General features: G+C 52.2%; 1 protein-coding gene across 1 annotated transcript in view; it reads left to right on the top strand.

Annotated features, from left to right (window-relative positions):
• The window catches only part of IGDCC4 (immunoglobulin superfamily DCC subclass member 4), a 40607-nt gene that overhangs the window by 16574 nt on the left and 11094 nt on the right, over positions 1 to 12939 (top strand). Inside the window, exons 5-11 of the mRNA XM_032174288.2 lie at positions 2958 to 3094; positions 4501 to 4641; positions 8418 to 8573; positions 9244 to 9657; positions 10149 to 10313; positions 10859 to 10996; positions 11876 to 12046. Of these exons, the coding sequence (XP_032030179.1) occupies positions 2958 to 3094; positions 4501 to 4641; positions 8418 to 8573; positions 9244 to 9657; positions 10149 to 10313; positions 10859 to 10996; positions 11876 to 12046 (1322 nt within the window). The remainder of the gene's footprint in view (positions 1 to 2957; positions 3095 to 4500; positions 4642 to 8417; positions 8574 to 9243; positions 9658 to 10148; positions 10314 to 10858; positions 10997 to 11875; positions 12047 to 12939) is intronic.

Below are 12939 nucleotides of genomic sequence, written 5' to 3' on the forward strand. Positions count from 1 at the left end.
GCCCAAGTTACAAACCAAAGTGTACAAGGGCACAGACTATTAGCAATTTACATTTAAAAATTTTTATATTTCCTAACTGATACATATTAATTGCAAAAAAAACCCCCACTTAACAGGCTCAATACTTAACAGGCGCAATAAATAAGAATCCCCCGTAATCCCACTCCTACAGAAAACCCCCATAAACCACACGAGCTTTGTCACCTTTCACTTTTTCTATATATATCCTAACATAACTTTTTTCTATTTTCTAAAAGTAGAATTTCTTCATAAACACTGTTTTTTTACTTTTTCCCCCCACTAATTAATATATTTTGAACACCTTTCCAAGGACAGAGCTTCGAAAAACACATTTTAGCAAAGCAAAAGATTTTTTTGAGTCAGGGACTCACTCTGCCACCCAGGTTGGAGTGAGGTGGCACAATCGCTGCTCACTGCAGCCTCTACCTCCCGTCTCAAGCGATCTTCCCACTTCAGCCTCCTGAATAGCTGGAACTACAGGTGTGCACCACCATGCCTTGGCTAATTTTTGTATTTTTTGTAGAGACTGGGTTTCGCCATGTTGCCCAGGCTGGTCTCCAACTCCTGGCCTCAAGCAATCCTCCTGCCTCTGCCTCCCAAAAAGCCAGGCCAGAGAAGATTTTAGATGAAACCTAAAAGTGGTTCCATCTTGCCTCTATTGGCTGCAGCAATAGCACCATATCTGGGGAAAGGAATTCATTCATTCATTAATTTGTTCATTCATTCATTCATTCATTCATTCACTCAATCACATCATTAAGGGAATGTTATTTTTTCAAAGGAGAGACTACCTCTTGAGTACTTGGAGCACGATATTCCCTGGAAAGACCTAGAAACATTGCGGTTAGGAAATGTAGGCAGTTCCCAGAAGCATAGTCAGCTCGCTAGTCCGAGGGAGAAAAAGAGGAGAAAGAAAGGTCTTGGAGGAAGAGCACGTTAGATGGATGGGGGTGGGGCCTGTTTTCTAGGTGGGTCCTACTTGTCCTTCCCCAATTCGTCCTTTCTGTCAGTTCTTCTCTGGCAGCAGACTGGGTCCTGGCCCAGGATTTCGCTCCAGCCACACTTGCCTCCTTGTCCCTTTCTCTCGCTCTGCCCCAGCACTTATGTAGACAGCTGTTGGAGCTGAGGGTGAAAGGCTAGGGGCAGAGGTAGGTTTGCCTGTGTGATGCAGGAAAGAGCAGGGCATATTTATGCTTTTTTTCTCTAAGTCCTCTAAGTCTTTGGGCCACGGCAGGTTTGTAGGGCCCCTGTTTAGAACATTCTTCCTCCCCAGCCTTTGAGCTACTTCTCCTGTTCCATGTTTAGATTTTTTTAGACCCCACTTCCCCAGGAGCTAAGGGATCTCCACCAAGTGCACAACTGCCCCCTTCCCTTTCTGACCTTGGCCCAGCCTACATCCCAGAGGCCAGCACCATTTGCTTTGTTGAGAAACTAGGATTCTCCACCTGGAGCTGACCCTGTAGGGATCCCAGTTGGAGGATTCCGAGGGACCCATTCACCCCCTCCTTAGGTCAGAGCCCACTCTGGTCTCCACCATCCCAACCCCCATGGAGACCTCCCTATCCCAGATTACATCGTTTCTCAAGGTCTCTGGACCTTTCTCTTTCTTTAGCCCAGAGGGCAGGGAACACCCTCATCCATCATGCCCCTTCTAAGTAACATACGTGTTGGCTGGGTCTGCTTGGAGACCACGTCCTCTCCAAGGGCATTTTCAGCCATCCAATGGCTGCCGAGACAGGCAGGTAGGATGAATATGACATTTGGCACCAGAAGACTTGGGTTCGAGTTTTCACTCTACTCCACCTGTGAGATCCTGGGAAAATACCTCCTCCCTCCAAGCCTATTTTTCACCAGTAAAATGGAGGTTGTGACCTCCTCTATGTCTTGGGCTTGTTTTAAGGGTCACATGAGATAGTGTGAATAAAGAGTATTTTATCAAGGGAGGGAGAAGGTAATATGGGCAAGGGGTAAAAAAAATTCAAACTGTATACAAGGATATATAATAAAAAGTCAGTCCTTCCCACCCTCAGTCCCCTGGATCCCAGGTCCCCTCGCCAGAGACAACCACTATTACCAGGAACATTGAATGTATACGCAAGCATAGAAGCCTACATGTCCCCAAACATATTGTTTTGTACCAGAACACATTTGGAGATGGCCCTCTATCAGCATACACGGAGCTGCCTCCTTTTTAGCAGCTGCCTAACATTCCATTGTGCGAATGTACCCAAACCAATTTAGCCAGTTCCCACCCTGCAGATGGACACTTGGGTTGTTTCCAGCCTTTTGCTATCACAGACAGTGCTGGAGTGAATGTCGTTTAACATATGCTCTTGTGCACACGTCTGAGAGTATCTGTGGGATACAGCCCTAGAAGTTTTGATGTTGAGATATCACCAACTTGCCCTGGACAGATGGTGTATGGGCAGGGCCACCATCGAGGCAGGAGTGCCTTGCCCCATTCCCTCAGCCACATGGAGTGTTATTAAGCCTTCTGATTTTCACCAGTCTAATAGGTGAAAATGGTGTCTTGGAGTTTTTATTTGTTTGTTTGTTTGAGACGGAGTTTCGCTCTTGTCGCCCAGGCTGGAGTGCAATGGTGCGATCTTGGCTCACCGCAACCTCCGCCTCCTGGGTTCAAGCGATTCTCCTGCCTCAGCCTCCCGAGTAGCTGGGATTACAGGCATGCACCACTACGCCCAGCTAATTTTGTATTTTTAGTACAGACGGGGTTTCTCCATGTTGGTCAGGCTGGTCTTGAACTCCCGACCTCATGTGATTCGCCCGCCTCGCCTCCCAAAGTGCTGGGATTACAGGTATGAGCCACTGCTCCCGGCCTGGTATCTTAGAGTTTTAATTTGCATTTCACTTACCATGAGCCACCCTCCCTGTGGCCCTCCGCCCACCTCACAGTTGCCTGCTCCCCTCTTCCCAAGGCTCATCACGCTTCCCAACGGCGTCCTTCAGATTCTGGATGTTCAGGAGAGTGATGCAGGCCCCTACCGCTGTGTGGCCACCAACTCAGCTCGCCAGCACTTCAGCCAGGAGGCCCTACTCAGTGTGGCCCGCAGAGGTAAGGGGCCTGGCTGGGTGGGGAAACCTGGGGGTTCCTGGAACCAGCCACCTCAGAGCTGGGAGGGACCTCCAGGGGTCCAGGCCTTGCCTTCAAGTAGGTGATAAATGTTAGTCCCATTGACAGGTGAGGCGATGAAGCCCAGAGAGGGTACTGCCACCCAGCAAACCAGGGAAGAAAGAACTGGGCTGGAACACAAGACCCCAGACTCCCAGGGCAGGGCTCCTCTCTTCATGCAGAGTCTGTGTGCCCTCTGGTTGGATGCAGTGTAGAAGGCTGGGGACAGAGGTGGGGATGCGAGGCATCTGAGGCAGTGTCAGTGCCTGGAAGCCCTGGTCCCTGCCCCTTTCTCTCCTGCCCTTCTATAGTCGCTGAGGGGTTCAGGCACTGGTGGATTCGTCCCTCTCTGCTTTCTGTGCCTTGCAAATCTGGCTCCCTGTGGCCTAGTGTTCTTATCCTTTACTCGTTTCTTTGAAAAGCTCTTGACCCAGTGTGATGGATTAGGAAGGGCACAGTCTTTGGGGTTGGAAAGACCTGGTTTGAATCCTGGCTTCTCTGCTCACCATCTGCGTGACCCTGGGCTCCTTATCAAATGCCCAGCTCAGAGAGGCTCGAAGAGTCCTTGAGATAAGAATGCAAAGTGCCTGGCACCTGGCAGGTGCTCAACAGATCTCACTTCAAGCCTCCCCCAGGGGCCCCTCCCTTGCTTCCCTTTGCCATGCATCCCTCCTACCTCCCACCCACTCTCCGCACTCCCACCCCGTCCCCACCGTGTTCCTTCTGGGCTTAGCTGGTGGGCTGCTCCCAGTCTGGTGTCGTCTCTCTTCTGTTCTAGGGGTCTCTGCCTCCACCTGCTGGACAATCCAGATATTCACCACTCCACCCAGGGGGCCAGGGTCACACAAAGAACTTGGCAGGAAATCAGGGTTTAGGGAGCTGCCGCACAGGCAGAAACTCAAGCCCACTGTCTGCCTTTTCCACTGGGAAATCCAAGGCCCTTTGGAGAAGGGATTTGCCTACGGTCACCCAGTGCGTTAATGGCAGTGCTGGAACTAGAAACTATAACTGTTGACTCCAAGTCTGGTGCTTTGCCCATGACCCTGACAGTCCTCTGCCTAGACGGTGGGTTGCATTTGGGAGGGAAGAATTGAGGTAGGTGTGGGTCTGTCTAATCATTTCTCTGGTGCTGAGTTGAAGCCCAGGCAATTCTTCTGGCTCTAAAAGAAACAGCTCAGAGGTCCAGTCCCAGCCCTGCTGAATTTTATGGCTACGTCCCCCATCTGACAGATGGAATCATTGCTGCTGCCCCCCGGTACCACCTCACCAGGTTACTGTGAGACTCAGGTGAGGTATCGCATGGTAAATGCCTAATGGTAAGGCTGCCTGCTGGTCTGTCTTCTTGCCAGGGTTCCTGGCATCCACCAGGGGGCAGGACGTGGTCATTGTGGCAGCCCCAGAGAACACCACAGTGGTGTCTGGCCAGAGTGTGGTGATGGAATGTGTGGCCTCAGCTGACCCCACCCCTTTTGTGTCCTGGGTCCGACAAGGTGAGTGGAGGGGGTGGAAGAAGGAGGGCATGGGAAGGGAGGGATGTGGTATCTCACATGCCCCTAAGTCAGGGGGATGTATGGGTGACGACCCAGTGGTCACCAACCTTCTGGTGTGGCAGGAACTCCTTTCCCAGGGCTGGGTGTGGTGGTCAAGGTCGGAGCTGCGTGGGGAACTGGACAGACTTCCTTGTCACTCTGTGTAGCATGTGCTTTACAAAAGCACTTCCAGGCTGCCACTTACAGAACGGTTATTGCAGCCCTCCTGAGGCCAGGTGCTGAGCTAGGTTCTCCACCATAATTACACATTTCTGTTCCTCACAACGGTGTTACAAGTGAGCACTTGAGAGCTGGGAAGGTGCCACACAGCCAGTGAGTTAGGTGGAACCAGACCCCTCTGTTGGTCCGTGTAACTATAAGGCCAGCTCTGGGTCCACCCCAGCATACTGCTGCCTTTGTGTGACTGGCATCATGCTGGGCACAGTGAACAAAACACAGAGAGGCAGGGACCCTGCCCTCTGAACTCATCGTCTAGTGAGGGATAGAAAACACACATCTATGAAGAGAGGTCTGACAGTATCAGGCTACAAGGGAGAAGTGCCACTGAGTGACTGGAGATGCCATCAGGGTAACGCCAAATTTCACTGTGCAGTCTCCTAAGCACTTTCACACCTGTTCTCCTGTCAGCCTCCAAGAGCCCTCTGGGGAGAGGAGGGGCCAAAACTATTATTCCCAGTGGGCAGATGAGGAAACTGAGGCTCAGAGAGGCAGGTGGAAGAACCGGGACCCAAGCTTTCAAGTCTGCTCTCTTTTTGGTACACCACTTCCTACAGTCCTGTAAAAAGAAAGCAAGGGTTATTTTTGTTTCCATTTGTTGTTAAAAAGTGACTTGTCCCAAGTTGATGGCAGAAGTAAGTTTTAAATCCAGTTCTCTTTACCCCTTTCCCCAACTCATTCTATTACTCTATACATCTTTAAAAATGTAAGTTTATATCTCATACTCAAAAGTCTACATCATGAATATATATAGTTTAAAGAAAATAAATTGAACAACTATTAATATGTACCCACCACTGAGCTGATAAAATAGAACAGTGCTGGCATTTTCGCACCTATCTGACCTGCACTGCCTCATTGGACCTGTGACACTTGCCTACTTAGGGGGCCAGCAGGACCCTTGTACTACTGGGATAAACTTGTGGTATCACCTAGAAGTTCTAATGTCAATATTTCTTAATTCCTGATTATGCATCAGGGTCACCCAGAGGACTTACTAAAACTGCAGACTCCTTTCTTCACCGTGGAGAGTCGTGATCCAGGAATCTTTTTTTTTTTTTTTTTTTTTGCCTGTCACCCAGGCTGGAGTGCAGTGGTGCAATCACAGCTCACTGCAGCCTCCACCTTTTGCCGGCTCAGGTGATCTCCTACCTCAGCCTCCTGAGTAGCTGGGACCACAGGCATGTGCTGCTATGCCCGTATTTTTTTGTAGAGACAGGGTTTCTAGATGTTGCGCAGGCAGGTCTCAAACTCCTGGGCTCAAACCCACCCATTTTGGCCTCCCAAGGTGCTGGGATTACAGCCATGAGTCATTGCGCCCGGTTCTCCAACTGAAAGTGTGCTCTTCAGCTCTACTACCTATGACTAGTTAGAAATGCAGAATCTGGGGCCCTGCCTTAGGCCTCTACATCTTAACAAGGTCTCCTGCTAATCTGTGATTCGTGTGCACAGTACGGATTTGAGAATTGCTGTCCCGGAGGATCCTAACACCTAGGAAGAGAAGGGCTGGAAAGGAGCTTCATTCCTGACCCCAAGCACTGCTTTCTTTCCAGGAACTTTCTCCACTAATTCAGGGAAGGGGCATGGGTTTTTTGTTTTTGATTTTGTTTTGTTTTGTTTTGTTTTGTTTTTTGAGATGGAGTCTCGCTCTGTCGCCCAGGCTGGAGTGCAGTGGCCTGATCTCTGCTCACTGCAACTTCTGCCTCCCGGTTCAAGCGATTCTCCTGCCTCAGCTTCCCGAGTAGCTGGGGCTACAGGCGCCCGCCACCACGCCTGGCTAATGGTTTGTATTTTTAGTAGAGACTGGGTTTCACTGTGTTAGCCAGGATGGTCTCCATCTCCTGACCTCGTGATCCAACCTCATGATCTGCCGGCCTTGGCCTCCCAAAGTGCTGGGATTACAGGCGTGAGCCACTGCTCCCGGCTTGTTTTATTTTCTTTCTCTCTCGGTCTCTTTTTTTTTTTTTTTGAGACGGAGTTTTGCTCTGTTTCCCAGGCTGGAGTGCAGTGGTATGATCTTGGCTTACTGCAACCTCCGCCTCCTGGGTTCAAGTGATTCTCCTGTCTCAGCTTCCCGAGTAGCTGGGATTACAGGCATGCACCACCACACTCAGCTTATTTTTGTGTTTTTAGTAGAGATGGGGTTTTGCCATGTTAGCCAGTCTGGTTTCGAACTCCTGACCTCAAGTGATCCACCCGCCTCGGCCTCCCAAAGTGCTGGGATTACAGGTGTGAGCCACTGTGTCTGGCTGTTTTGTTTTCTGACTGCAAATGTTGTACATGTTCACCGTAGAAAACTAGGAAAAAAATAGATGCAGAAAGCACTCCACCACTCAGAGATAAAAATTGTTTATGTACCAGTATACCTTATTTCAGTTTTTTCTATGCATATGTACAGTTTTCTCCCTGAAATTGAGAACATGTGCTGCATTTACAGTTCCAAGTCCTATTTTCATTCAACAGTATACCATAAGCATTTCTCCATCTTTAAAACTTTTTCAAAAAAATTGTAATGACTAATATTCCATACTTTAAATATAGCTATAATGTAATTCACCAGTTCCTGCTGTTGGGTTTTTAAGTCCTTTCCAGTTATCCGCTGTTACAGTTAACACTGCAGTGATCTGCTCTGTTCACAAATACTTGCCTGTACTTCTGATCATCTTCCTAGGACAGGCACACATAAATGGAATCCTTGGCTTCAAGGCCTCGGTGAAGCTCCTTTATGGTCCTTTCTCCAGCATTGCAATTTACTATTTTTAAAAATGTTCTCAAGTTGATGGGTGAAAATTAACATCTATGTTTTAATATCTTTTTTTTTTCATAGAGACGGAGTCTCACTATGTTGCCCAGGCTGGTCTTGAACCCCTGGTCTCAAGTGATCCTCCCACCTCAGCCTCCCAAAGTGCCAAGAGTACAGGCATGAGCCACCTTGCCCAGCCTAACATCTGTTTTGAAGTGCCTTTCTTTGATGACATGAAGTTGAACATTTATGTGTTTCTTGGCTTTCTGCATTGCTTCTCTAGATTTTCTGTTCATGTCTACAAGGCAAGGACTTTTTAAGTGGTTTTCATTTCACATTGAGATAAAAATTTGTGCGCAATGGAATCGTTGGCTTGGTCCGACCTTACCAGCCCTAGCTTCATCATAGTACTGGGCTGGGATCCCAGGGAAGGAGCATGTCCTTCTTGAGAGAAATGAATACAGTAATGAAAACTGACGAGTGTGCTGAGTACCTATTGTCAATATATGCCTGCACTGTGCCAGGGGTTCTCACATTCTTTCAATCCTCATGGAAACCCTGCCAGTTAAGGGCTAATTCCCCCTTACAGATGGAGACAGCCGGGCTCGGAGAGTCCCGGCAAGAGGAGAAAATGAGATTCGGCCCAGGGATGGTTGTGTTTGCTTTACCCGGGTGCAGAGTGTTCCTGAGGTCCGGAGAGTGAATGGAAGGGCAGTCCCTAGCGTCCCCTCCAGCGCGTCTCCCTCTCCTTCCCCAGACGGGAAGCCCATCTCCACAGATGTCATCGTCCTGGGCCGCACCAACCTACTAATTGCCAGCGCGCAGCCCTGGCACTCCGGCGTCTACGTCTGCCGCGCCAACAAGCCCCGCACGCGCGACTTCGCCACTGCCGCCGCCGAGCTCCGCGTGCTGGGTGAGGCGGGCCGAAGGGCGGAGGGAGCGGGTTAGCTGGGGCTGGGGTGAATAGAGCAGGGGGAGGTGGACGGGTGGGTGTGCTGGGGGGACTCAGGCGCTCTCCTGGAGGACGAACTCAGGGAGGAGTCCCTAGTAAGGCGGAGGTGGGGCGAGGGATGGGGACCAGGTAACTGGAGGACGGAGTGCGGGGCGTTGAGTCTGGGATGGAGGGAGAGGGGTGATTAGAGCCTGGCGCGGGTGATTAGCGGGGAGCTGGGACTGGGGTTATTGGGGGGATAGTGGAGTGATCTGAGTGGTACTAAGAAAACTGGGGGGCAGGGTTGATCTGGTAGGTGTGGGAGACATCGGAGGGCAGGGAGGAAGGAGATGGGTAAATTAGGGGTGGGGTTAGATCCGGGAGGAGCGATATTTAGGGGAGGCTGAGAAGGCCTGGGGACAGTTTTGGGAGAGAAAGAGAATGGTCGTTGTGGGGCTGGGGTAAATGGGGAGAAGAAAGGGTAGGTCTGCGCTGAGCCGGAGTAGTTTGGAAAGGGTGAATCAGGGAGAGGTTAGAGTGATTGGAAGGGGAGCGAGGGAGGGCGGTGGGGGGCAGGGTTGGGGTACTGGGGGGAGGGGCAGAGACCTTAGTGGCGGGAGCCCGCGCTCAGCGTCGCCCCTCGCGCCCCCAGCGGCTCCCGCCATCACTCAGGCGCCCGAGGCGCTGTCGCGGACGCGGGCGAGCACAGCGCGCTTCGTGTGCCGCGCGTCGGGGGAGCCGCGGCCAGCGCTGCGCTGGCTGCACAACGGGGCGCCGCTGCGGCCCAACGGGCGCGTCAAGGTCCAGGGCGGCGGTGGCAGCCTGGTCATCACACAGATCGGCCTGCAGGACGCCGGCTACTACCAGTGCGTGGCTGAGAACAGCGCGGGAATGGCGTGCGCTGCCGCGTCGCTGGCCGTGGTAGTGCGCGAGGGGCTGCCCAGCGCCCCCACGCGGGTCACCGCTACGCCACTGAGTAGCTCCGCTGTGTTGGTGGCCTGGGAGCGGCCCGAGCTGCACAGCGAGCAGATCATCGGCTTCTCTCTCCACTACCAGAAGGCACGGGGTACGTCGGCCTGGGGCCGGATGCACCAGCGCAGGCCCCGGCGGGGCGCAGCCGGGAGGGGTTCAGGTCGGATGACCGAAGGGTTGCCTGATGGCTACCTCTGCGGCGAGGATGGACTGGGGTAGGAGCCCATAGGAGAGACCCGCATAGGTATGGTAGGTATGGATTAGGTAACTGGCGCTGGAAAGGCCACTGCTTCCCTCAGTCATATTTGTTGAGAGAGGAGGGAGAGGACGTTCCTGGAGCCACCTCCCATGCCAGTTAACTAACTGGAGAGGGGGGTCATTTCCAGAAAGCACTCCCTAACCAGTGGAGGAATTAATACACTGAGACAGGAAGCTGAGGGAGTTTATACACTCCAGCTCAGATTATCTGGGATGATTTAGCTATAAATAGACACCAGGACAATATGAAGGATTCCTAGACAGTCTCCAGCTAGCCAGCACTGAGGGGTGGTACTATGACAGTCCCCTTGTCCCCCGTGTCACCAGGCATGGACAATGTGGAATACCAGTTTGCAGTGAACAACGACACCACAGAACTACAGGTTCGGGACCTGGAACCCAACACAGATTATGAGTTCTACGTGGTGGCCTACTCCCAGCTGGGAGCCAGCCGCACCTCCACCCCAGCACTGGTGCACACACTGGATGATGGTAGGGCCTCTGAACCCGCAATGGGCAGATTGGGGTAAAGAGAATTCTCTGGGGAAGGGAGCTCACCCTCTCTTTACTAAGGTAAAGGCATTTTTACCTGCTCATATCATCTTTTGTGCCCTCTAAGAGAGTGGGCAGGGGTTCTTCTCCTCAGTTTACAGTTGGGGAAACTGAGGCCCAGAAAATGAGAATGATGTGCCCAGGTCAGTAGTTCAGCTGGGACTTAAGCCCAGGTCTTGTGATGATTCTGTGTCATGCAGTTCTCGCTGACACCTATGTGCCATCCAGCTGGGGTAGGGGCCAGTGACATTAACCCATCAGACGTGGAAGATTGTGCTCCAAGACTTTTTCCAGCTTCAGGGTGGGAAAGATGTCCCCTCATCCTTCAGCTTGGGGCTCCCCTGAGAAGCTCCCTTTCCTCCCTCAGATCCTGGTCCTGGCCTACTTCTGACTTGCTGTGTGACCCAGGCAAGTCTCTGACCGCTCCCGAGCCTCACCTTCCACGTCGGTGGAGCAGAGCTCACGCTGATGTTCTTCTGTCTCAGTCCCCAGTGCAGCACCCCAGCTCTCCCTGTCCAGCCCCAACCCTTCGGACATCAGGGTGGCGTGGCTGCCCCTGCCCCCAAGCCTGAGCAATGGGCAGGTGGTGAAGTACAAGATAGAATACGGTTTGGGAAAGGAAGGTGAGTGGGGGCAGGTGGGCTGCAGGCATGTATGGGAATGATCAACCTGAAGAGTGGTCAGGGCTGCTGGAGACCTGAGCAGGCTAGGGGAGTCAGAGGAAAGGAAGCAGAGTAGGGGTTGGGGAAGGGTGAACCTGAAAAACAGGGGTCTGGGCAGGAATGAAAAGGGAAGACAGGGGCCTAGCTTAAGGCAGAGGGAGGCCTGGGCTCTCACCCCAACCCCTCTACAGCTGCAGTGTGTACTTCTACTGAGTCCCTGCCTCAGTTTCCTTTTCTGGGAAATGGGGGGCTGAGGTGGGAGGATCACTTGACCCCAGGAATTCAAGGCTGCAGGGAACTGTGATCGTGCCATTGTACTCCCATCTGGGTAACAGAGCAGAACTCTGAATCAGAAAAAAATAAAAGGATAAAAAGTTAGGAGAAGGAAGGTAGCTGAGGGACCAGGGGAAGGGTGAGGAAGGAGGGAAAGGTGAGGAAGGAGGGAAGGGTGAGGAAGTGGCCACGGTGGCCCTCAGGGCTCTGGAAGCCAGGCGTTCTTGCTGGCCTTCATGGTCAGCCCCTTGTGTCTGCCTCCCGTGTGTGTGTGTGTGTTGGCAGGGGATGGTCATTGACAGCTCCTGGGGAAACGGGGAAAGCCTGCCATCATTCTCCCTGCAGCTGAGCCCAGGCTGATGGCCTGCATCAGCCAGAGTTGGAGGCTCAAGCGTCAACCCTGGAGCCATAGAATCTGCCCAGGCACTGAGGGGTCAGTGCTGAGAACGCCTCAGGCTCCCATGGGCATGGAGGAACCAGGATGTGAGGTGGAAGAGCCATGTAGGGGGGTTTAGGATCCTGTTCCTCAGGTGGCTACCCAGCAGCCCACCTTTTCTGTCCCTGCAGATCAGATTTTCTCCACTGAGGTGCGAGGAAATGAGACACAGCTTATGCTGAACTCGCTTCAGCCAAACAAGGTGTACCGAGTACGGATTTCGGCTGGTACAGCAGCCGGCTTCGGGGCCCCCTCCCAGTGGATGCAGCACAGGACGCCCAGTATGCACAACCAGAGCCACGGTACGGGGTTAGAGGAGAGACAGGACAGTGTGTGTGTGACTGTGTGGGTGTGCATGTGTCCTTGGGAGCCAGCACCCCACCCCCTGGCCCCGCCCTCCATCAGAGACCTTCCATGGCTCCCTGCACTTGATGGGCGAGTGAGGCTTAGGTGCAGAGGTGAAGGGCTGGGATCTGGTGCCCCTTCGATTTGCTGTGTGATCTTGGACAAACCATTCTGAGGCTTCATTTACTGCCCAGGAGTGGCATGAGGTTGAATAATGTATTGTAACTAAAGTGCTTAGTACATAAAAACTCATTGAATTGTAGCTGCTTCGAGGATGATGGTGATGATGATTGTTTTTGTTGAGAGGCCCAATAGAAGAGTGATTAAATGCTGACCAAACCGGGCTGTGTGCTCTCTATGCGACACTGGGTAAATTACTTAACTCTCTGAGCTTCAGTTTTCTTATCTGTAAAGTGAAGGTTGCGGTATTTTCACTATTTTGGAGGGTTGCAAGAATAAAGTTATAATACCTATACAAAGTGCATAGGACAGTGTTTGACACATTGCAAGCTCCTCACTCTCAAGAGGGTCTCCCTACTGTAACGGTGGCGTCCCTCCTTCCTGGCCTCAGCAACCACCACCCCCACTGCCCCTGATGTTTGATCCTTCAGAAGACTTCACAGAGGCCGATTCTGTGCCAGGTGCTATCAGCCTGCTCCAGAGGTGCTCTTTGCTGACCCCTTTGCAAATGCCCAGCAGACACCCCTGCATGCCCTGCACTCTGTGCGTGTAGAACAGTGAGTTCACCTCTAGACCGAGCCCAGGACTGGCACTTAGAGTGGTGGCTGAGTGGTGATGTGTTGGGAGAATGCTGGCAAGGCTCTCACTGAATGCCATCTTCCTCCCTCTT

The sequence above is a fragment of the Hylobates moloch genome, unplaced genomic scaffold (assembly GCF_009828535.3).
Source record: "Hylobates moloch isolate HMO894 unplaced genomic scaffold, HMol_V3 SCAFFOLD_14, whole genome shotgun sequence".
NCBI classification, from domain to species: Eukaryota; Metazoa; Chordata; class Mammalia; order Primates; family Hylobatidae; genus Hylobates; species Hylobates moloch.